The sequence below is a fragment of the Heterostelium album genome, assembly GCF_000004825.1.
Source record: "Heterostelium album PN500 unplaced genomic scaffold PPL_scaffold4, whole genome shotgun sequence".
NCBI lineage: Eukaryota > Evosea > Eumycetozoa > Acytosteliales > Acytosteliaceae > Heterostelium > Heterostelium album.
In genome coordinates, this window is record NW_008805066.1 from 69469 (window position 1) to 94702 (window position 25234).

The following is a 25234-nucleotide window of genomic DNA, read 5'->3' on the forward strand; positions in this document are numbered from 1 at the left end:
TTTTAAAATAATATCGACTAGTTTTCACATTATCATTTCCAATAAATATTTATTTGTGTAAATCTATCTATTTTCTCTTCACTATTATGTATTGCTCTAAATTATTATTAATATTTGTTGGACTGTTGGCTTTGGTCAATGGACATGGCTATCCAATCTATCCATTGTCTAGACAGAACACCTGTTCTTCCAATCCAAAGAATGCCATCTACTATCCAGAGAACGGTGATGGTATTACCGATCCTGCATGCAGAGCCGCCTTCAAGTATGTCTACAACAAGGCCAACAGCGCTGCAACAGCTCAATATCAATTCATCCAAACCAACGAGTATTCAATCAATATACCAAACTATGCCGATGGCTATTCCGCAATGACTGCCGCTATCAAGTCAGACCTCTGTTCGGCTGGCCAGACTGTCGCACCCAACGATAAAAGTGGAATGAGCATTGCCGCGCCTTGGACAGTCACCAGCATCTCCGTTCCAAGTGTCTCCACCAAGTCGAAGGACATTATGTTCTCCTACTGTGCAACCGCACCACACAATCCAAGCTACTGGGAGTTCTACGTCACCAAGGAAGGATTCGATGTGTCAAAGAACAAGATTACTTGGAACGACGTTGAATTGATCACAAAGATCGACGATGTTCCAACCATCACCACCAACGATCCCAAGTGTTCGGTCACCAAAGCCTATAATATGACTATTACCTTACCAGCACGTTTCAGCAACTCAGTTTTGCTCAGCCGTTGGCAACGTGTCGACCCAGTCGGTGAGGGATTCTACTCGTGTTCCGACTTTGTCTTCACTACCCAAGATGGCTCTGCAACCACCTCTACCACTGGTACTTATCCTACAATTACTTCCTCACAATCTACTACCTCTCAACCAACTACCTCTTCTACTCAAACTACCTCTACAACCTCGACTAATCAACCAACCTCTACTACTTCTTCTACTATCACAGATAATAACGAAGGAGAAGGTCCAAACAATTCATCTTCATTGAAAGTCAGCATCCTATTATTATTCATCATTGTATCATTTGCACTTTTGTTCTAAATTGTATTAGCAATTCAAGAAAATTAATAAAATAAACTTAAACTTGTAATTTTAATAATATATCACCATGGTATGGTAGTGTTGAAAACAAAATATAAATATATATATTTTTTAAATTAATTGGATGTTGATAGAAAATACTCTAAAGTTTTCTAATACTCGACCGTATCAAATTACTTTAACACATCTTCTTTCATTTGAACATGATAGATAATTAATCTATTAATTCGTGAAATATCAGTCAGAGATTTTATGATAAATCTTTGCAATAATAAAAAAAATAAAAAAAAAATTTACCACTGTTTGGGTGAATCGAATAGCAAGCTTGAGTGACTCATTTAGATTCACAACTTGTGAAACACATTTTAATTAATTAATTTTTTTTAATATTATTAGTTTTATTTTTTACTTAAAATGTGATACCAACAAAGTTAATAAGGAAATTTATGTTAATAATATTATTAGTGTACAAAAATAATAATAATAACTAGTTATTGTTGTTGTTGTTATTGTTGTTGTGTTGATTAAAATATTTGTTTGTGTTATTTCTCTCTTTACTATTATTATTTCAATTTCAATAAACTATGATACTTGTTAACAGCGACGATTACAATAAAGATGAAGACAAAGGTGGTGATAGTGTTGTTGTTGGAGAGATTGTCTTGGAAAGCAGTGATATAACATCAACAGCCACCGCCACCATTACTACCAGTTTACTTTCTCTATCTAATCATTTGCTAGTCTATATATTCCAATATGTTTTAGAACCACTGGAGTTCAAGTGTTGTAACCAGAGTGCAGCTGGTTTTAAAACCAGAGTTCTTGGAAACTACTGCTACATAGACAGCTACCACAATGTAAATAATATACTCATTCGATATGGAACCATTTGCAAGAGATTCTGCAATGCCATCGTTCCAAAGCTGACAAGACATTTGCAGCTCTTTATTCAAGACGGTCTCGATCTCTGGAGAATGGTCAAGTTATCTAGATATGGATTGTTAAAAGATAACAACCACAATGGCAATAATGGTGGTGGTGTTCAATTTGGACATATCGAGATATCCAGATACAGTCGTGTTAGCCAACACGGTCTAATGGCAGCGATGGGTGTAGATCTTCCTGTTATAACTGACTGTGCATCGCTGCGGAGTGTCCAGAGTCTGACGATAGAGTCACTGCTCTCTACCCCGTCATTCCTCATCTCACTCATGTCCAACACCTCTCTCACTCGACTGTCACTATCAACAGGACAGTTTGCCATCGCCGACTATCAAAACTTAGTTACAATGATCTCGCGTATCTCCACATCACTCTCCTCTCTAAAGCTATTCAATCCTCTATTCCTAAACAATGGAAATAACATTAATAATAATATTCAATCTATTTCTTTAACTTCGACATCAACAACATCAAATAGTAATAATATTAATAGCAACATTGATTTCATTGAGTTGTTAACAAAACATTATGAAGACTCAACAAAAACAACATCACCACCACATTCCTATGGTAATCTTTTGAATCTTTCATTGACCGGATACTCTAGAGACAGTGTAATTCGATTGTTATCACTGCCGGGCTTGTCGTTGGTAAAGCTAAAGTTGTATGGTCTGTCGCAACCCTATAATGACAAGCTGTCACTTGCAATCTCAAAGATCGCGTCACTCCAATCTCTGAGTTGCTGTAGTATCGACTTGAACACAACCGAACAACCACAACGGCTGTTCCACAGACGTCTACCGATGTCACTCAACCGACTAACGAAACTACACCTCTCCAAGATCAGTTCGCCATTCGTTTCCAACCCGTTGCCAATACAATTCGCATCGCTACGCGAGCTTATCATACACGACATCTCACTACCGGAATCCGATATCGTTCAGTTGTTCGCGACTCTTCACCAACAGTGTACAAAGGTGGAGCGAGTCAACCTCGAGAATATCAACATTCTGACAGCGGCAGCGGTGGAGCATTTCATTCGATTCATAGCCAGCTCGAAGCATCTGGTCGCTCTCACACTCGACTCACTCTACACCGAGCATCTGCTGCGCGACATCTCGGTCGCTCTCAAAGACAACTGTCCAAAGCTCGAGCACCTCACATTCAAACCCTACTTTAAAAGCCGAATGAAAGTGATAGAGGAGATCTCTCGTAACTTGGAGTCGTTCCTCAACAACTGCAAAACACTACAGACCTTTAGCTTCTACAAAATCAACTTTCCTAGCTATGTCATCAGAGCGCTGCTCGGACATGCCGCTCTCAAGGTCGTACACATCGGTCGAATGCGAAAGCCACTACGTTTTAAGCAGCTACTAAACGATAATCGATCGATTCACACACTGAAATGCACCCAACTCGACGGTACCAATCAAGATATCCTCGAGATACTACACTCTCAATCGAAGCTACCAACGAAAACACTCGAATCACTCACACTCTCAATTGTCATATCTTGTAGTAAGCTAATGAAATATTTAATAGATCTAATGTTTAATCATACCTCTAGTGATAGTGGTAGTAATAGTAACAATAGTGATTATATATCGAATCTATCATTAAAGATTGATCCATATTGTCAAGATGAATCATTACTTCAGTTATTATCTTATTTAAAGATAGTAAATAACAATAGTAATAATAGTAATAATGTACAGTTAGAACAAAAACAACAACAACAACAACATAGAAAAACACAATTAGAAACATTAACAATAGAAAGAATATCATCATTAAAACAACCTAAATGTTATCATATGATTCACTCTTTACTTGCGCAACAGAATAACAATGTACTATTAAATCTCAATCATCATCAACAACAACAAATACTATTACAACAAGATCATATAGATATATTGATTCCTCAACATAGTCAACAACAACAAGAGGAATTCATTCATATTTACTTACAAAAGAATCTAAAATCTGATTGGGAGTTATCAAGACTTGGTTAACTAACTTTAAAAAAAATAAACATTTGTACATATTTTATTAAACCATTGTTGTAAATATATTTGTATTATTGTTAAAAGTAAAGATTTTCTTAAATCATCCAATTGTTGTTGTTGTTTGTTGTACAATTGGGTGTAAGTACTTTGAAATCATTAAAATACCAGAACATTTCAATTCCGATCGAATTGCAATTAAATGATGATCATACATGCGTCGTTTCGAAATGTTTTAAAAAATCTTTGTTACTTTATTATAAATCCGACCAGGATCCTGGTTTTATTTACTAACATTAATCGTTTATTTGGGATTATAAACACATTTTTGTGAATATTGGCTACAGGTCAAGTTCCACTCTCAACCCCATGCAAGAAATTTAGGGTTTTGTCAAAAAAGAAAAAAAAAATCTGAATTCATTTTTTTTATTTTTAATTAAATTTTATATCAAATAGTTTGGTAATGAAAATCAATTCAATTAAATTTCATAATTTTAATGTAATAAATGTTTGATTGATAAAGTTATTACAAAATAATAATTTAATTTAATTACTTTTATATTCAAAAAATAAATATATATTTAACACACCGATAAAACAACAATCATAATCATAATCATAATCACAATCACAATCACACGTTTCAGTCAGTCAGTTTAATAATCTAATCTATTAAACAAAAACAGAATTATTCTGTTTCAATTTAATTCTTGAGATACTTTTGCATAAAAACTTCATTGGATCATTAGATTAAATTATAATAAAAAACAAAAACAACATTAACCATGACCAACAACAGTAAGGTAAGTGCTTTCCAGTACATTTGGAAATTTCAGAGTTTCTAATTTCTGTTTATCTATCTTGTTCGAAACACAACTATAAATATAATAATAATAATATTGTTATTATACTTCATATGACAAATTCAAATAGAAACATTCTAGAAATATGAGTAAGGATGAAATGATTCCAGAGCCATCCTCGGTGAATAACAATACAAATACGACCGCCAGTATTAGTACACCTGTTAAGAAATCAAAGGTAAACAATAACAACAACAACAATAGCAATGGTAGTAATGGTAGTAATGGTAGTCATCCAACACCAACATCAACATCAACAACTACAACAACTACTTCTACAACATCATCATCATCATCGGATACAATGCAAGTAGATGATCCAACCGGTGTAAACTCACCACTCGATACTCTGAGAGGATTCGAAGAGATTGGTGAGGGTGTCATCCGTAGGAACACCGATGGTCAAGTCGACTTCTTGGCCACCGTCAATCGTATGACAAAGTATACACATCAGTTCATCAAACATACACCGCAATATCACTATGAGTTGCTCTCACAGATTCTAAAGTGTGACGTTCAGCTAAAGCTGGAGAATCTTCAATTGTTTGGTGATCTCTACGTTAGAAACTGTCTGTCGATTCTTCTCTCGAATTACTTTAACGAAGCGAACAAGCTTGGTTGTGAATACCGTGAGATCGGAGGATTCGTAGTGGTAATGGATCCAAAGTGTCCCGAGAATCAAACGCAACTCTCTGGCACCGTACTGACTGCACTCCATCTGAAAAACAAATTCATCATCTATGTTGCACCCGGTGAACTATCATTACTTCAAGTAGTACAAGTAAGTGTTCAGAAATGTTATGACTATTCTATTTCACATTGATAGCTAATAACTAACTAATTAAACAACATTGTATATCCACTACTAGTTATATATGTGTCATGAAAGAGGAGCAAAGATTATTTTCCATAAGGGTGATATTTCGACTTGCTATGAAAGAGCAAGAAAGCATGCATCTGATTTACATATGGTATACATTGACTTGAAGTTCAGTTTGCATTATTCGATGATCGGTGCTGCTACTCTTGCCGAGGAGATTATGGAGAAGAGTGAAGATCGTGAAACAATAGTCATTCCACTACGTCTTTATACGGTGGGTTGGAGTTATGTATCTGGTCTATCTCTATACTTAAAGATGATCAAACCACAAATGAAAGTAATTGTTTGTCAAATGACTGAAGATCTTTATGGGTATGTTTCATCTTTTTTATAATTATAAACATTGTTAGTGCTATCTGTATAATAATAATAATACTTATAACTTATATACTATTATTATTTTAGAATGGATGGTGAAGGTAAAGAATTCAATAGACAATCATTATTCCCAGATAGAATTGAAATAGGTTGGTTGGCTTTGATTCATGATAAATCAGATTTGACCAATGTGTTTGATGCTTTCGATGCAAGAGATCAAGGTAAATTCACGCCAGACGATGTTATCACGATGTTGGTGTCGATGGGTGGTGATGCATCACGTAATCCATGTCGACCATCGAAATCATCATTCAGTCAAACAGAATTTGTAAACGAAGTTATCACCCAAACGCTATCTGGCATGAATACAAAAGAAAAGATATCACAACAATTCCTCAAACAATTCTCTTTAGAGAATCTTAAAGAAAAGAAGTAAGTAAACAAAACATAACAAATTACAATTATATATTAATATTTATGTTGTTTATTTACTCTATAGGTTAGTTGATCAAGTCGTACCAGTAACAGAGGATCAAGCAGCCATTGCTTTTATAAAGTGTTTGGAATACACACATACTATGACCAATGGAAAGGGTTCGATTGCACTCGGTGGTATGTTCTCTGGAAACATAAAGTTGAAACAAAATGAAAAGATTGTGGTGTTGCTGTCCGGTGGTTTTGTCGATGTAATCGATTTCCAAACGATTCTAAACTATGGTTTGGATTTGGCTGGACAGACTTTCGAGGTGGAGTTGGATCTCCCTGATAATACCAATGCACTCTCAAAGGTGCTGAATGTAATCGGTTCAAACAATGTATCGGTACACGAAATCAATATGGATCGTTCATGTGAGTCACTCAAGCAATATCACGTGAGAGTGTTGATTCAGTGTAACTCGCGTAACTTCCAGCAACAACAGTCTTGTCTGGAGGTGTTGGATGCACAGGGATTCAAGAATCTCAAAAAGATTGCTGCTCCCAACAGAGAACTGACTATACTCTCACCGACTATGCCTCAAACCATCATCTCACCGAACGATAGTAAAGCACCAATGATTCTCGGTTCGCCAAATGGCGCCACTCAACAACAATCGTCGTCACCCGGCATCAGTATTCCACCGTCGATTCCATCGGTAAACACCCCACCTCTAAAGAGAAGCATCACCGACATCAGCATTGAATCGATTCGTGAGGCACAACAGAGAATCAAACATATAATGTCACCCACTCCCATCTATCACTCGACGACCTATTCGAAATTGTGTGGATGTCAAGTTACTCTGATGCTAGAGAATATTCAAAAGACTGGATCCTTCAAGATTAGAGGATCATCAAACATGGTTTTGCGTGCCATTGAGCAGAGTTCGTATAAACCAGTCGGTTTGGTGGCTGCATCTGCCGGTAACCATGCACAGGGTGTCGCTTTGATCTCTGCCAAAGTCGGTCTGCCATGCACCATTGTGTGTCCAGAGTATGCACCTGACTCAAAGTTGTCACACACCAAACAATACGGTGCTGAAGTCATCAAGAAGGGTAAATCGCTGGAGGATGCCGTCAACACTGCAGAGATGATTTGTAAAGAGAGAAACTGGACATTGGTACGTCCATACAACGATGTCGATGTTATCGAAGGACAAGGTACAATGGGTTGTGATATCTATGACAAGGTTCCCGATGTCGATACCGTCATTGTCAATGTTGGCGGTGGTGGTATGATTGCCGGTATCGCTCTGTTCCTCAAGAAGATCAATCCAAACATCAGAATCATTGGTGTCCAATCTCAGAATGTATCGCCACTCGCCGATTTCAAACAGACCAATCAACTTCGTTACATTGAACCAGCGGTACTTTCACTGGCAGATGGAACCAACGTCAAGATGCCAGGTGGTGTCCACACCCAAGTTCTTCACGACCTCGTCGATGAATACGTAACGGTGAGTGAGAATGAAATTGCCTCGACCATTGTGCATTTGATGTATAACAGTAGAACTGTGTCTGAGGGTGCCGGATGTCTTGGACTGGCAGCACTCATTCACCACAAAATCAAGGTGAGAAAGGACGAGCGTGTCGTAGTCATCATCTGTGGTGGAAACATCGATATGTCCACTCTCAGACAGGTCTACGAGTATGGTCTACGTTCACTCGGTCGTAGCTTCACAATCCACTTGACCACCTGGGACTACCCAGGAAATCTTCACAAGATCATCTCGCTGGCGGCAAGAGCTGAACTCAAAGTCAGTGAAATCAGACACATCAGAGGAACCGGTGATATCAACTGGAATGAAGTAACCATTTCACTCTCTTTCTACAGTAACTCATTCCATCATCAAAACTTTTTCCTCTCACTCTTGGTCGATGTTGGATTGTTCCCAACCGTTATAGGTAGAAGATATATTAAAGATCATGAATTGGTCTATCAAATTTATGATAAAGTAAGTTATCAAATTGACCACTGATAAATATAAAATTAACCAGTTATCATTTTTACTGATCAATTGTTTAACTATTATCTATTTATTTAGTCTGTCATTGCAAAAGAGAATCAACTCAAAGAAACATTTTCAGAGAGACAAAAAGCATTTTTGGAAATGTATGGTAAACAAGCCAATACTTCAACTTTAATGTAAAAAATTAAATACTACCCTGTTTTTAAAACAAAAACAAACAAAAAAGGAAGAAGAAGAAGAAACACAGAGATTATTGTATTAAAAAAAAATAAATAACTTAAAAACCATTACTTTACAAATATATATTTTAATGTTCTGCAAAACAGTTTTGCTGGTATTTGGTTTGTGGGTCGACAAAATTAAGATTATTAGATTTTTTACTCAACTGACACGAGGAACACTCTTTTGCCTTTTACAATACACAGACTTTTGCCCACTACCTTTCTAATTTTTTTTGTCAAGCAAAATTTATTTTAAAAATTGATTTTTTATTTTTATCAACAAAAAAAATTTTAAAAAAAATCCAGAAATAAGATGAAGAAAGGTGGGACCTCCTTCTCTGAAAAGGGGGACCAAAAGAGGTGATTAAAAAATCACCCAAAAACATTAAAGATTCATTTCAATTACGAAAGAAGGTCTTTTGAAAATAAATCAATTACCAGCAACATTTTTCCAGTGTTAAAAAAAAATAACAAGAAAAAGAATATCCACTGTGTCCTGCCTGTTAAATATAATTATCAGATAATCACATTCAATATCTAATCAATATTCATTCTATCAACCTGTTGAAGTAGCAACATATTCTAAACTTTTCTGCAATAGAATAAGAAGAAGAGATCTCTCCCAAAGGAATCCATTCAAATCAAAAAAGGTTCATAATCTTATTTTTCATATCAATCATTTTACAAAAAAAACCTAACCAAACAATAATAATAACTATCACAAACATACACTCATATTCAATCAAATAATAACCAATACTTGTAAAGGTAACAATCAATCTTTTCATTCATTCATTCATCATGGTTATCTGTTACAATCGATTATAATAGTATTTTACAAAACTTAACTCTTTAAACAGTTACTTTACTTACCAACATAATTAATCTTGTGACTACATTAAATAAAAAGAAAGAAAGAAAGCGAATGAATGAATACTTACCAACAAAACAATTTATCTGTTTATTCAAAAAAAAAAAAAAACAAAATGACGGATTGATATCAGTTCGATAACATTCAATTTGTAGAACAACTAATTTAAATTAATTGACTACTCTACAATCAATCAAAACTTAAATTAACTATGTTAGATCTTTCCAATCATTCACTATTGTTAGACGATATAAAAAAAGCAAGAGCGATAATAATTGAAGTAGTCGTCATGCTTGTAGATTAATATTTTCTAAATCGAGTTGGAACAATCAATTAAAAAAATCATTGATCAGATACATCTCACTTGCTATGTACTGTTATGTTAAATTTCAACACTGTATTTGTTTTTGTGTGGTTTTTTATAAAAACTATTTATATCTTGCTTTTTTGTGAAGAAATATTAAAATGTTGTATTGTGTGCCATCAATCATTCTCTTCATGTTTGTTTTTTTTTTTTTTTTTAATCATTCGATCTTTATAGTGGTGAATCAGTTCACATTAACTTAACACCTAAAATATCATTAAATCATCAAACTTTTGTTCCACAACACAATCACCAACAACAGAAAACAACTGAGCGTACATTGTTTTAATATTATATTTAAAAAAAGTTTTTTTATTATTACAGTTAATCATTATACTCTTTTTTCTTATTTATTTATTATTTTAAAACAATTGTTAATATTCTATAAGAAATATAATCAATATTCACAATAATAGGTGAGTTTTAAAATCATCATTTATAGTTTTTTATTGTTTTTTTTTGCTTTTGCTTTTGTTGGCAATAAAATGGTGATGATGGATTATTTGTTTTTTACAGGTATTAGCTAAGCGTGTGTTTGAAATTGGATTCAACAACGACCTGTGATTATAACAATCAAATATTGTTAATTATATTTATGTTATTAAACAAAGTTAAAATAATCATTTTAAATATTTTATTTTTGTTCCTATTTATTGAATACTTTTTTTTTGCATCACAATATAATATTATTCTTTTTAACAAAGTTATCAATATTGCTTTTTTTTTTTTATTTGCCGCAAATATTTATATTTTGTTACCGTGGTGATCGATATACATTTTCTTACGATCAAATCACAGTGCATCTACAATCAATCCTAATTATATTATTAGATTGGTTGTAATCCAAAAACTCTACACCACTCTTGTATTACCAATAATTGGGTCAATTACCATCCATCCAACTATTCAAATCAAACGGAAGCATCGCTGCCTCTTTTTTGACTTTCTTTAGTTTATAAGTCAGTCATCTCAAGCTGGCTGTTTTCGGTTGTCCAGACAAATCACTATCGCCACAAATTCAATTTAATTGTTTTTGACAATTCTTTACTCTTTCCACTATCATTTCACTCTTTCCATATACCTATCATCACATTGTGACGGTATATTCCCAGTACAAGCGTTTCAATTACCGGTCCAAACCACTCTATTCATCAACGGCCAGCTTTATTATAATCCAACAGAATATCAATAATTAGTATTAATATTAATATATATATATATTCATTTCATTTCATTTTAAAATCAAACAGACTTGATAAACTTATCAATCAACCATAAATCACTTGTCTTTTCAATATATCAAACAGTCTAATTAATATATATTACTATTTAAAGTAATACTATTATATAAACTAAAACACTCTGGCGAAGGAAACAGTCAACTTTTTAGTTGCTGGACAAAAAAGAAGAAAGAGTCACAACAACAACAACAACAACTACAATCATAATAATATTAATATTTTTCATCATAATCGTATTAATATTAACCAAAACAATCAAACTTTTAGAAGTAACCCAAACAACAACAGTTTAAGGAACCAAACTACAGAACCTCCTTCTAGTCATAATTTTAAAGAGTAACAATCGTTCATTCATTTTTAGAAATAGTTAACTTTTTTTTTTTCAGTTGTTTTGAAAATAGAGAAAGAAGAACCATTAGTTTCTAAATGATCATCATACATCGTCACATCATACACAATAGCAATCACTCTCATCAATAATTCATTTTATCTGTCTTGTAATTTTAAGACAACAGTGAAACCTATCCAGTCATATCTCTTTGAAATTCAAATATTCACAACAGTGAACGGATTTGACTATCAAATTTCGAAGTGTACAAAAAGATATAATTATATAATATCATCTGTTTTTACTATTATTTTATTGTTGTTGCATTCGACTGATTTTAATCAATCATTAACAATAACACATTTAACTAAAACATACACACACCAACCACATTTAATATTACATATGACAAATCCTATTCCCCCCTCATTTTCCCACATTTGTCCAAACATTGTTGTACGATTTAAAAAAAAATCAGTATGGGGGATGTGGCACTTGTCGAATCGTATTCAATCCATCAAAGTCAAAATATAATGGATTATTATGATTGACAGATTAAAAGACAATCATTATTCATTATTATAATGCAAACTGAAACAACCTTGTTCAGCTCTAATAACATGAGCAATATGAGCATATCGATCGAATTTGATCACTATCTATTGTCACCAAACACACTAAATACAAACACACCTTACACCATTGCATACAGAGATGAACCAATTACCTTTAAAACCAAATCATAATCATAATAATCATAATCATAATGTTTTTTTTGTTTTTTTTTTTTTTTGTTCTTTCTTAAGCTGGTGGAGTGGACATCTATATAGATGGATTGGTAGTTGAGTAGAGAGGAGGTGAGAGAGCTGAGAAGTCAAAAGTGTAATGCCATTTTCAAATTATAGTGGATAATTTTATAAATACACATTTTTTGTTTCAGCTTAATAGTGAATGTACCACCTCTATTGAGTGCCAACAAAATGGTTGTCTGTAATTTAATGATTTTTTTCTAAATGTTTGCTTGCTTGTTATGACAAGTCAAAGTCACAATATAAATAGACAGTCAATAACAAACAATATAATAATTAGAACGACTACAAATATCTTATCATTCAAGAGATAATTATAAAAAAAACAAAAAAAAAACAAAAATAATATATATTTTATTATTTTATAAGATACTATATTAGTATATTATAGAGAATAACCCAAGAAATACCATTAGTTATATATTGATTTGCTTTTGGATAAATTAAATAACATACATATAGACCTATAGATGGAAATAGACATACAATTTTCTATATAGATTTTACTAGTCATAATATCTTCATAATAATGATAGTCGTTTTTTTTTTGTTTTTTTTTTGTTAATGTTTGCCTCTGTTGTTTAGCAACAAACAACAAACAACAACATTGTAGTAATAGTAATAGTAGTAGTAGTAGTGAAGGAGTGTAGTAGTTAGTCGTAATGGTCACAGCCAATTAATTTAATTGTTGTTTTGTTTGTTTATTATTTTTTCTTTATTATTTATATCAAACATAATATCAACAATACACATTGTTATTTATTATTTTTATTCATATTATTGTTGTTGTTGGTGCCTACTACTCGTAAGAACACCAACGACTACTTAATATTATGTTGGCACTCATGTGTTGTTCTCTTACCAAGTGACAAGTGTAATCATAACAAACATGAAGAGAGAGAGTGTGTGTGTTAGTGAGAGACAGAGACAGAGTGTTAATGACTAATATTACTCTTACACTCCTCGCAACACAACAACAACAACAAATAATATTAATAATAATAATAATTTTAAAAATGACCATCTCTATCTATCTATTAGTTCGAGGTTAATAGTCAAATACTTGAGAAGAGGTGACAGTAGTCAGTCTCTTTTAAATGGCTTTAGTTTCATACCACTCAATACCCTCTCCCTTATTGTTGCTCCCTTCTTTCCACAACACCAACACAATAACAACAGATAGATATTTTTAATATAATAATTCGTTCATAAGCTTAAATAATTTAGTATTATCAATCAATTTGACTTTAATGTCAATTACTACATTACTATTACTCCTACTACTGCTGCTGCTACTTTACTTTTAACAAAACAAAAACAACATTCTTTTTTTTTTTAATTATCTAAATATATTTATAACAAATTATATGTTCTTAAAGAACTATTCTACTTTACTTTTAATTCCTCTTCTACTTTTATACATCTACTGCTTATACTTCTAATATTCTACATTTGAATTATTGTTTATTTAGTTTATTACTTTATCTTTTATATTTATTTTCAATCACTCAACAACAATAACAACAATCAATCAATAATAATATTTTTGTTTAATTTAATAACAAGTACACTTGGTACCTACTACTATTAATAATAATAATAATAGTATATATTTTTATATATTTAAATATATTGTTGTTACAGTAACAAATAAGAAAAGAACAGTTTTACAAATATTTGTTAGTATTGTGTGTTTAATTTTAATTTAATTGTTACAATAACAACAACTCCACTGTACTGCACTCTAGCAATAAAATCAAATCACTTTTTTCTTTTTTACAAATTAAATAGCTGCTAAAAGACTACAAATATCATTTCAAACAAAACTACTACTTTAAATTAACATCAATTGTACATTGTCTGCATTTATATTAAACAACATCATAAAATAATAAATTGCATTCCATTCATCTATATTTATTGTTTCCACATACCAATCCTATTTACACATGTGATTTAAGATTACTTTGTCGAATTTAAGAATTTAATAGTAAATCAAAAAAAATAATCACACTGCTTTTTTGGTAATCGTCAAACTCTACCAATAATCAACAACCTAAATATAATCAATTCTGGTTGTATTCCGATTTTATTTTTAATAATCATAAACAACAACAACAACAATAACAACAACGATTAAATCAACATTTCTAATCATTCCATTCTTAATCTTCAATTGATAAAAAAAAAATAGAGAAATGAAGATCTTTGCTGCTCTCTCATTACTATTTGTATTATTAGCCGTCTCTGCCACCTCCCGTAGCAGTAAGTAATTCAAATTGAATATTTCAAATACTTAAAAAAAAAAAAAAATAATATTTATTAATATCATTTCTTTTTTTTCAACAAATAAAAGTAACCATCTACGAAGGTGGAAATCCAGGTCAATTTGACTTTTATCTATTTGTTCAACAATGGATTTATTCTTATTGTGGTCAACAAACTTGCATTGCATCAAAGTATGTAAAATTAAATTTATTATAAATCATATTCATTGCAAAATAATATTAATAATAAATATTTTTCTTTTTAGGGAAAGAGAAGCTTTCACAATTCATGGTTTATGGCCAGAGAATAGCGACGGTAGTTATCCAAGTTTTTGTAAGGGACCATCATTCTCATCGAGTGCAATTCAAGATTTGATGAATCAATTAAACTATGACTGGCCATCTCTTACCGGTCCAAACACTGATTTCTGGACTCATGAATGGTCAAAGCACGGTACCTGTTCATTGACCGGTCCAATCACCAACATTCACGATTACTTTGCCGCTGGTTTGAAGGTTTACAATGCCTACAACATCTCATCGTCACTCGCTGATCACGGTATCGTCCCATCCAACACTCAGTCATACTCTATCACCAGTATCACCAATGCCCTCATCAACTCCTTGGGTAACACCCCACTTCTCCAATGCCAAAACGGTCAACTCTCAACTGTTGCCCTCTGCATTACTAAGGATTTGGAGCTCATGGACTGTCCAGCCCTCGATGGTTGGAGTTGCTCTGGATCTACCATCATCCCATCAACTGATTAATTTCATTTGTTGTTTTATCTACAATATAATAATCAATCCCACCCCTCAACCTAACAAGAAAAATACAAAAAAATATTAATGAACAACCATCAGCAACCAACAACTTTATAAAACAACAATTACCAACTTATCGACTTTAGTATTATATTTATACGATACACATACACGATTCGAATCATACTTTTTTTTTTTTAACCAACAGGCATTACCTTTTGGAACTATTAATTAATATAATAAATTTATCACCTCGACCAACAAGGTGTTTTCAGATCGAACCAAAATATTGTTTTTTGTTAGTAATTAAAATTTTTGACTGGAATCTAATTTTAGAATATTTCAACAATTTAAAACAAACATTAGTTTGACAATTGATTTTTTTAATGTTTAGTTTAACCTTAATCTTTGTTAAATATTTTATTTTATGATTTCCATTTCAAAATACACTGGAAAAACAAATAGGTAAATTTATAAACATTGATTTTAAAGGAAACTTAATTAATATTTTTCTCTCTCAATGTATAAAGAATCATTTTAGAGTTAATTATTTACTTTTTTGATTTTTTTTTTTTTTTTTTTTTTTTTAAAATTATCCTTGTACTACCATTACTGATAGTCAAGGTGTAGAGCTTGATATTACCCTACAGTTCGTGTTTTTATTTATTTATTGTTGGAGCAGTTCAGCCACAGGCCGGCTGAGGTGGCCATCATTTTGAGAAAGGGATGATGTTCCCATTGATTTGGTTTGGCAGACTGAGTATTTAAGCCACTTAGAATTCTAAGCGGGTACGTGTGTAAACCACTCGGTGTTCACCTATGATAAGCCTGCTAGTTACTATCGGTGTCAACTTCATGGGGTCCAAGATAGTATTGAATACTAAATTAGTACGTGGCGCGCTCCTTTCAAGTCGGGAAAATTTTTGTAAAAACACGGGATCGATCCCACGACCCAAGTCCTCTAAGGCTTACTAATGGACCATCTTGGCCAAAGAGGCTTGGGCACTTTTTTGAAAACCTTATTCCCAGTTTGAATTTTAAACTTTTGAAATAACGAAAATTCAACTAAATGGGGAAGTTCGCATGCGGTATAATATCTTTTTTTTTTTTTTTTTATAATAACTAAAGTGGTATACATGTTTTATTAAAAGTTGTATTAAAAGGATGGATTTACCATCAAGTTTTTTTCGTAGTCTATTTTTTTTCTTTTTAGTTGTTGGTTGATTTAATTAATTAGTTGGCAGGTTGGGAAGAGAGTTAATTTCATTTACTTGATTAGTTGGCTGGTGTTGGAGTGTTGTTTATTAATTTTAGAATGTTTCTGTGGATATCGAAGTCGGATATAATAGATTGGTTGGAGAAATCGAGTATTTTGTCATCTTGACTGAATAGAATTGAACTGACATGTTTCCAAATGTTGTGGTAGATGATCGCTGTTAGGTCTGATGAGCGGTATAATATCGGAGAAATAAAGCTACTCCTTGTGGGGATCGAACCCACGACCCTGACCGTGTAAAGGTCATGTGATAACCACTACACCAAAAGAGCAACGTGATGATTTCAAATTCTGATTTTGCTCTTTTAATTTTAAATCTCTAGAAATCCTTGGTATTTAATTTAAATAAACAAGGTCTGGTCCGTAAAGTTCCCACCATCCCACGAACTCCAAACATCTCTTACTGAAACTCAAGGCATATCGATTCCATTTAAAAAAAATACAACTATCTCCTTTCAATAACAAAAAAAGATGTCACCTGATTTAACTAAGGAATATCATAGTATCTAACAAACTTAACCAACTGATCAAACGAGAGCACTCCAAACTTGATAGCAATCACTCCACTACTTTAAAAATGTTAACTATTCAAACTCTTCACAATACAAAGACAAATGGATAACTAAATTCAATCGATTCAACTACTCTGGAATTATCCCAACTAACTAAACCATCTCTCACAAATTTAGTTAGTTATTTTATTACCAAAAATTAAAAAAATTAGAGAATTAGTTTATCAGTATTGTTAAGAATCACTATAGTGGAGGTGGATTTCAATGATCAGAGAATACTATTGAAAGAGAGAAGCTATTGATTTTCAATATTGATTTCAATAGAGGGATTCTTTACTTGTTAAATAAGATTTCATCAATCTGAGTAATTAGCTATACTGTCTTAGCTGATCGGTTTTTTAAAAAAAAGAGATGAATGTTGTCGAGTTAGATCTATATTTCTGACAGTCTGATATTGAAGGAGGTTTAAGAAAATTAGTTAATAACCTGGACTAGCGAATGATTATAGAAACAACAAAAAGAGACTATCAAGTTATTTTCTAAATGGATATTATTGGAATTTCTATAGGAGTTGTAGAAATTCCAAAGAGATTGTTCCCACTACCCTATATATGTAGTAGACTAAATAGATTTACAGAACTTAGAATCGATGTCCCGAGTGGGAAGCACAGATAGGAACTTCATTGGAAGATATCCTAGAATTGGAACTCTTTACCTTTTGTTAGACTTGTTTTTTATTATACTAATTAAAATATTTAGAAAATAGATAATTTCAAACTAAACAAGTTGTTAACTTAGATATATCGGATGTACTCTCGTGTTCGACTTTATAAACCGGTTTTAATTGAGTTTGGAGAGCAGATATGATTTGTTGATAGACATCTTGGTTCTGATTGTGATCTTTGTCTTTCAATAGTAATAGAAGTCTTTGACTTGGTTTATGAGGTGGGAACTTTACGGACCAGACCTTGTTTATTTAAATTAAATACCAAAGGTTTTTCTGAGAATTAAAATTAAAAGTTTTTGGATCAAGGTCCTTCACTTGTTGCGATAGGTCGTCGATGGGTTCGTCTGATTTTTGAGTGGAATGTGATGCTGCTTGTTGCTGTGGTGCTTGTTGCTGTGGTGCTTGTTGCTGTGGTGTTGCTTGTTGCTGTGGTGCTTGTTGCTGTGGTGCTTGTTGCTGTGGTGCTTGTTGCTGTGGTGCTTGATTCTGGGGTGTTGCTTGTTTCTGGGGTGCTGCCTGTGTTTGTGGTGTTGTTTGTTGCTGTGTTGCTGCTTGTTTCTGAGGTGTTGTCTGTTGTTGTGGTGCAGCTTGTTGTTGTGATGCAGCTTGTTGTGATGCATCTATTTGTTGTGATGCTGCTTGGTTTGCTTCCTTTGGATCGAGGTCTTTCACTTGCTGAGATAGGTCATCGAAGAGATCTTCTGGTTGATGGGCAGAAGGGTTTGATTGGGATGTAGCTGGTGGTGTAGGGGTTTAGTGTTTGTGGTGTAGTTTTGTTTGGTTGTGCTGAGTGGTTTGGTAGTGTTGCTTGGGTTGGTAGTGATTTTTGGTTTGTTTGGTCTAATGATAATGTTTCCACGTTCAAGATGGACATTGCGGAGGTCATCTATGTTTATGTTTTTATCAATTAGGAAGTCTAGATGATAATTGAGTTTGTTTGAGCTGCTGCTGTGAAGTTTGGCTTTGATTTTGGTTGCTATTTCATCGGATTTCCAGAGTTCTTGATCTGGTGCACCTCTCCAGTTGATCTGGACATGGTGGTCGTTGAAGTATACTATTTGCTTCCTTAAAGTGGATGGTTCCGAGTGGTGCCAAGTCATGAAATCTTGGTAATTTTCGTACGGGAGGTTGAAGATGATGAGAGTGCTGTTTTCCTTGACAATCCATTTGGAGTATTGGATTGGTTTGAGGAGGTGGTTGGTGAGTTCTTTTGCTATTTCTTCTTTATGTGTGCCTTTGATGAATACTCTTGCTTGGAAGTATTTGATAAAGAGGTGGAGTGAATCAGTCGGTACATCCTGGAATTTGTTGAGGATGGCTTCAAGCTCTTTAGTCAATAGTAGATGATTGGTAATTGGTGTGTTGCTTAGATTGGGAGTGGATGGAGAGGTCATAATTTTGTTATTGTAATTTAGAATTAGTGGTTATTGGTTTTATTATTTTTATTTTTATTTTTTAAATTTGAAACTTTATGAAATGCTTCAAAAGTTGTGTAGATTTGGAAATTTAAGTCTGCGACTTAATGTTGTAAGTGAAATATAAAATGGAATAGAGGTTGTGTTGGTGAAAAACGAAGAGGATTGTTGATTTAAAATGTAGAGGTGAGTGATTGCTTGTTGTTGTATGTGTGTATAGCGTGTAATGCGAAGTGTGAGATGTTTACCAATGTAATTAAAAGAGCACTATCAGAATTTGTAATCATCACGTTGCTCTTTTGGTGTAGTGGTTATCACATGACCTTTACACGGTCAGGGTCGTGGGTTCGATCCCCACAAGGAGTAGCTTTATTTCTCTGATATTATACCGCATGCGAACTTCCCCATTTAGTTGGATTTTCGTCAAACAAATGTGTTTTTTTTTGGAGTGAAAGTTTATCTAAACTTTGAAAGCCCCGAGATAACCTCCTCGGCAGGTGAAGGAGAGTGGATATAGAATTTATCTACCGTAATTTGCTGTAACAGTGTCTTCCAAATCATATCAGTGATCAATCCCCTAAAACCAAAGTATGAGACCTTCCAGATGCTATGAATATTAGAAGTGAATGAAATGATCTACAGAAATCGATGTGCTTCCCAATCTTCTTCTATATATTAAAAAATACACTTTAGTATACAGATTTGTAGGTTAATCAGTTTACAAAAAATTAACAAAAAACCAATTTGATAAAAATAACCAAGAAAGATAACCAGATCTATTAGTTGGTAAGGTATAATGGACTAAACAAATGAATCAAACTTAATGAACTGTTTTAAAAACATTAAGTTGATTCAAGTTGCCAAAAATATTATATTAAGAGGTTCTTAAATAATAAAATATAAATATTCCCTATCTCACAGTATATGTTAGATATCTGGTGGATTGATAATTTAATTTAAAACTCAAACTTTATTCTGTTTTTCTTTGTTAGTCAATAATCTTTGTAAAATTTAATTAAACTGATAAAAATATTTACACTTTCTTTAAAGACCTCAAATGATTCTTTTGAATTTAAACTATACAGAAATATTTGATAAGATTAAAAGAATGACAAAATCTTTCTAATTATAAATCACTTTATTTTTCTACAAAAACTTCTATAATTTAGTACTTATAACTTTCTTCAAAGTTTGTATCATTTTTCTTTTTTAAAAGTATAATAAGTAGATGAAATAAATATAAACTACTTGAACTTGAATCTGTTTATCAAACTGTATAATTGTATTTCCAAAGTTCAGATTATAAAAGAAGTATTGAAATAGGAACTTACAATAGATGAAGAAGTAGAAGTAATAGAAATGTCTAAGAAGAATCTATCTTAAATAAATCCCTTACTCCAATAACCTTTCAACCATGTCTTTTTCACAAAACTTAGATCATAAACTATATCAGAAATGTATGCCTCGTTTCAACGTTTTAAATAAAAAAAGAAAAAGACAACCCTACAATATCAGTGACCTTAATAATCTATGCACCTGGTACATTTTTGGAATTTAAAGAAATTGGCTATAATAGTTGGTGCAATGTGTGCCAGCTTACATCCTCGTGATCGAAGCCAAAAAGTGCCCTATTTGTGATGTAAGTTAAACTATTCCAAAAATAAAAATAAAACAACAAATATAATCATATAAAACAAGTTAACTTTTTATTTCTTAGAAATTACATATTACTATAATTAATAATCGTATAAGGAAGTATTTTAAAAACTATTTTGTCTTAATCATTGTTTTTTAACACACTGATAAATTCTTTTAAGAAGTTTGGTCTAACCACAAAAAATATTTTAATTTTGTAAAAATAATTATCACAATTAAACATATACCAAAAAAGGAAAAAGATAATAAGTTATCATGATGATCTACTATTTTCTTAAAACTATAAATATTCAAAGGAAATCATTATTTCACTCATCAAATTCAAATATATCAACAACAATTAAATATAAAACAATTAAATACATTATATATTATTACAATTTTATCGATTGAATATTCCTATTATCAATAAGTTTATCTCTTAAAACAATAATCAAAGAAAAATGAGAATTGCAGCATTTTTATTACTATTAGCAACTGTTGGAATGGTTTCAGCAGGTCCAATCGATTGCAAACCAATGTTAACTCAATATTTCGATGCTTGTCATGCTGGAAAGTGTGTAATGATGGCTGGTGGTGGTCTCTCTGCTGATGGTGTTCATGCCAACTTCAAAGGAAATTTGAAGGTCCAAGATGGTTCAATGCGTCCAATCGATAAAGTCAATATCCTTAGCAGTTCATCGTATGAATGTAATGCAAACAACAGATATCAACCATTCTTGGCTGACAAGGTTGAATCAATTTCAAACTTTAATATCTATCCAAATGCTTCCATTAAAATTGATGATGCCATGTTATCTTTGATTTGTGTTGAAGAACATGGAAATCAATTCTCTTTCAAGATCAGTAATCTTATTTTTTCATTTGTTGTAAGTAATTAATTTTCTATTGAATATTTATTTTAATTTAACAAATAATAATTAATATTTTTAAACTTGTGAATAAAATAATTATTTAGATGTCCATCCGTGATAATTGTGGTCAAATCAATTTCGGAGAGAATTGTCAAACAACCACACCAACACCAACAACAACATCAAGTACCACTGGAACACCATCAACAGTTACATTTGAATTGAAAGTCACAAACTCATGGGTTACTGGTGCTGATACCTTCACTCAATACGATGTTATCATCAAGAACAATGGTGCACAAACAATCAACTCATTGGTTATCTCTCATGAGAACTTTGTACCAACTGATAAGTGGAATATTGAATCACTCCCAAGTGGTGATCTCACCTTACCATCATATGGATCTATCGGTTCCGGTCAAACATTCACCTTTGGTTTCATCACCAAATCTTCAACTCAACCAAAGTTCACCGTCAAATCATCTGCTTAAAAGGAAAGCCACCTTTATTTAGGTAGTTTTCAATAGTAAATACTATTCTTTTTTTAAACAAACAAAAAAATATAAATAAAAAATTTAGATATGAATTTAAAATAAAACACTAAATTTATTCGCTCACATTTCAAATCACCATATACCTTTTCAATATAGTTAATATCACTTTTTAAATGAATATTAACAATTTTATTTATTTTGATGGGAATAAACATATACCTTTGATCTCAACATTATTTTATTTTTAATAAAATCGATACAAAACTTTATGATTTACAAGTTACCTATATTATTATTTTTAAATGTTTTATAATTTAATCCTTGATATTGCCTCAGGATTGAAATCAATTCTAACGGATAAGATCTTCTTTACTTCTGTGGGTGACAGCTTCCATGATGACATACTGCTGTTCTCACTCCAAAACTCTTCGACTTCACCGAGTTTCTCTAGTGTGAGGAACGAGATGATCTGGTTCAATTTTGAAAATTTGTCTCTGATGGTCGACCGACAGATCTTGGTGAAAAAGTTAGAGACTGCTCTGATGTCCTTACCGAATTGCAGCGAACCAAGCAGTGTGAATCGCTTGGTGAATACACTGGCCTCGATCTTCTTCAGGAGGAATCCAATCGTGAGATGAACAAAGTGGTCGTAGTTGGTCTGTGTCAGATGATCTTCGAATGGCTTAAGGAACTGGGTGATCTCGGTGGTGAATGGATACACGAATGGATCGTTGACGTCGTTATTGTCATACTCCTCTTGGCCTATCTCATAGTTGATGCCAGTGTTGAGAATCAATGCATTCTTTAGCTTTGGTTGAATACTCTTGAAGATCTGCTCTAGTTCCTCATTCAACAAACGACTATACGACTTGGCAACATTTGAAAACTCTGTCGATTGCAGCTCGACCTGATCCTTCTCCTCAGGTAACACAAACACCTTTAAACATCTCAACTCCATCTCTTTCTTTAATTTTAATATATACTCTGAACTTGTTTCAATGTTATTTAATACAATCTATATATTAATACAACAATTGTTTAGTAAAATCTTATTTAAACAACTTAAATTAATAACTAATACATACCATCGATTCTCTATATTCAATATTATTATTTGATTTAATAGTTGCTTTCATTATTTGTTCTCTAAACATCTTTTGTAATGTCTAATAAATAAAAACAACAATTGATTAGATATATATATGATTATTTATCAAGTTACTATGGAATAGATAAAAGTTATAGAACTTACACCTTGAGTTTGAATTAATATTCTAATTAATCTATTTGAAATGACATTGAGTGTTTGTATGCTATAAGAGTCGATTGAACGTTGTAATGATTTTTGAAGTACAAAGAAGATGTAATCGACCATGCTGCTAGTGAGTGAATCTTCAGAGTGCTCGTCCAGTTGAATAGCTTTGTGTGAACTCTCAACCATAAAGTACTCCTCCAATAGTAGATAATTACCAAGTAATTCATTCATCTTTTGTTTGGTATCAGTTGAGTACATTGTTGTCTTTATATTGATCTTTTGTAATTGCTCTATACTACTAAGTTTAATTCTATCTTTGTTATTACTACTATTACTATCATTTGATGTTTGTTGTATAGATTGTTGTTGCTGTTGTTCTTTAACATCATGATGCGAATCAGTAGTAATTATACTACCTATGCTATTCTCTTCGTCGATGAGCGTATCGATTGTTTGTTTAATCTCAGCCTTTAGTATCTTTTCTTTGGTCAATAAGTACTTCTCGTAGAATTTGGTTGCTTTGCTCATTGCCACTATTTCATCGAGTACTTGTGCGAATGCTCTTGGATCTATACGGCCACTTGAAGTTGAAGATGAACTATGATGATCTTTGATGGCAACCACATCAGATACACTCCTAACAATGTTAAACTGGTCAGTGAATGTTGAAAATACACGAGCAGAGTAAAAGTCAGCCTGTTTGGTGATAGACATCAAGAACAATGGACACATCGCAATGCCAAACTCATTCTTTACAATCTCTAGATGATCTTCAATCAAAGACGCATAGAATTGGAATACTTTTGTAATTATTTGACTTGATGAAATCGGTTGTTGTTTAGGTGTTTGTTGTTGTGCTGGTGGTTGTTGTTGTTGTTTTCTTTGATCTATTAACGGATCTAATGTAGTAGATGCTTCAATACGTAGGAATGCACAATACTTTTCTAAACCTTCTTCCTCTCGATGAAGCTGAATGAATATCTTACAGAATCGTAGAACATCGGCTTGGTTGTGTGCAGTCAATGCTTGGTCGTACCTCTGTTGTATCATCGACAACAACTTTGTCTGTGCATCATTTAGCATCTCTATACTCGATTGTTCTAACACCGATTGATCTATATTCAAATATCTATGTACATGATTGGCAGCTGCTTCATAGTCTTCAATTCCTAAAGATCTCTGTACACCTTCAATACAATTCTATATTATAATAGAATATAAAAATAAATAACAATTAATAAATAACAATTAATTAATATATATTAATATAAATATTGAACTTTTTTGAAGATTTACTTTTAAATCAATGATATCATCTACTTTCTTTAGAGTATCACGTAGTCTCTCACGAATACGATCTAGATTCTTGACTTTTGAAGAGAGCAGCTCTGCCAGACTACATGTCGATGAAATCTGCTTGGTGAGTTGGCCTGACTTTGAGAGTAACAAATGTAGATAATCGGGAATGTCGGTATCGAATGTATCCATCTGTCTTTCAATGTCATCACGCATCTGAATGTACTGTTTCAACTCTACATCTAATTGATGATCGCGTCTGATCAACATTGCCAAACTCTTCTTTGCATCTTCAACCTTTGTAATATCATTTATATTAATCCATCCAATATCCATAATTGGTATAATAATAACAATAAATATTTA

The 25234-nt window shown here is 32.5% G+C and overlaps 8 protein-coding genes and 2 non-coding genes across 10 annotated transcripts; 6 read left to right on the top strand and 4 right to left on the bottom strand.

The window, feature by feature from the left end:
* Window positions 1-86: 86 nt before the first annotated feature.
* PPL_04587 (enhancing factor precursor) lies at window positions 87-1061 on the top strand (the record flags this gene model as incomplete). Its single annotated transcript, XM_020575489.1, has 1 exon — window positions 87-1061. The coding sequence occupies one exon, from the start codon at window positions 87-89 to the stop codon at window positions 1059-1061; it is 975 nt and encodes a 324-aa protein (XP_020434284.1).
* Window positions 1062-1645: 584 nt separating this feature from the next.
* On the top strand, window positions 1646-4018 carry PPL_04588 (uncharacterized protein; the record flags this gene model as incomplete). Its single annotated transcript, XM_020575490.1, has 2 exons — window positions 1646-2617; window positions 3374-4018. The coding sequence occupies 2 exons, from the start codon at window positions 1646-1648 to the stop codon at window positions 4016-4018; spliced, it is 1617 nt and encodes a 538-aa protein (XP_020434285.1).
* Window positions 4019-4957: 939 nt separating this feature from the next.
* PPL_04589 (threonine ammonia-lyase) lies at window positions 4958-8697 on the top strand (the record flags this gene model as incomplete). Its single annotated transcript, XM_020575491.1, has 5 exons — window positions 4958-5653; window positions 5787-6064; window positions 6158-6502; window positions 6570-8502; window positions 8593-8697. The coding sequence occupies 5 exons, from the start codon at window positions 4958-4960 to the stop codon at window positions 8695-8697; spliced, it is 3357 nt and encodes a 1118-aa protein (XP_020434286.1).
* Window positions 8698-9136: 439 nt separating this feature from the next.
* Window positions 9137-11994, bottom strand: PPL_04590 (uncharacterized protein; the record flags this gene model as incomplete). The annotated part of the gene is made up of 5 exons (XM_020575492.1): window positions 9137-9154; window positions 9612-9631; window positions 10865-10919; window positions 11257-11281; window positions 11921-11994. 5 exons carry the CDS (start codon window positions 11992-11994, stop codon window positions 9137-9139), a joined length of 192 nt encoding a protein of 63 aa, XP_020434287.1.
* A 2555-nt stretch (window positions 11995-14549) lies between these two features.
* On the top strand, window positions 14550-15389 carry ddiA (T2 family ribonuclease; the record flags this gene model as incomplete). Its single annotated transcript, XM_020575493.1, has 3 exons — window positions 14550-14616; window positions 14708-14810; window positions 14885-15389. 3 exons carry the CDS (start codon window positions 14550-14552, stop codon window positions 15387-15389), a joined length of 675 nt encoding a protein of 224 aa, XP_020434288.1.
* A 105-nt stretch (window positions 15390-15494) lies between these two features.
* On the bottom strand, window positions 15495-19292 carry PPL_04592 (uncharacterized protein; the record flags this gene model as incomplete). Its single annotated transcript, XM_020575494.1, has 4 exons — window positions 15495-15607; window positions 17985-18138; window positions 18214-18635; window positions 18707-19292. 4 exons carry the CDS (start codon window positions 19290-19292, stop codon window positions 15495-15497), a joined length of 1275 nt encoding a protein of 424 aa, XP_020434289.1.
* On the bottom strand, window positions 16859-16931 carry PPL_04593. Its single transcript has one exon. It is a non-coding gene; the product is annotated as a tRNA-Val (tRNA).
* A 314-nt stretch (window positions 19293-19606) lies between the features above and the next one.
* Window positions 19607-19679, top strand: PPL_04594. The gene has a single exon. It is a non-coding gene; the product is annotated as a tRNA-Val (tRNA).
* Window positions 19680-21412: 1733 nt separating this feature from the next.
* On the top strand, window positions 21413-22314 carry PPL_04595 (carbohydrate-binding domain-containing protein; the record flags this gene model as incomplete). The annotated part of the gene is made up of 2 exons (XM_020575495.1): window positions 21413-21838; window positions 21928-22314. The coding sequence occupies 2 exons, from the start codon at window positions 21413-21415 to the stop codon at window positions 22312-22314; spliced, it is 813 nt and encodes a 270-aa protein (XP_020434290.1).
* Window positions 22315-22624: 310 nt separating this feature from the next.
* cog4 (oligomeric Golgi complex component) lies at window positions 22625-25204 on the bottom strand (the record flags this gene model as incomplete). The annotated part of the gene is made up of 4 exons (XM_020575496.1): window positions 22625-23332; window positions 23403-23483; window positions 23570-24772; window positions 24869-25204. The coding sequence occupies 4 exons, from the start codon at window positions 25202-25204 to the stop codon at window positions 22625-22627; spliced, it is 2328 nt and encodes a 775-aa protein (XP_020434291.1).
* Window positions 25205-25234: the final 30 nt, after the last annotated feature.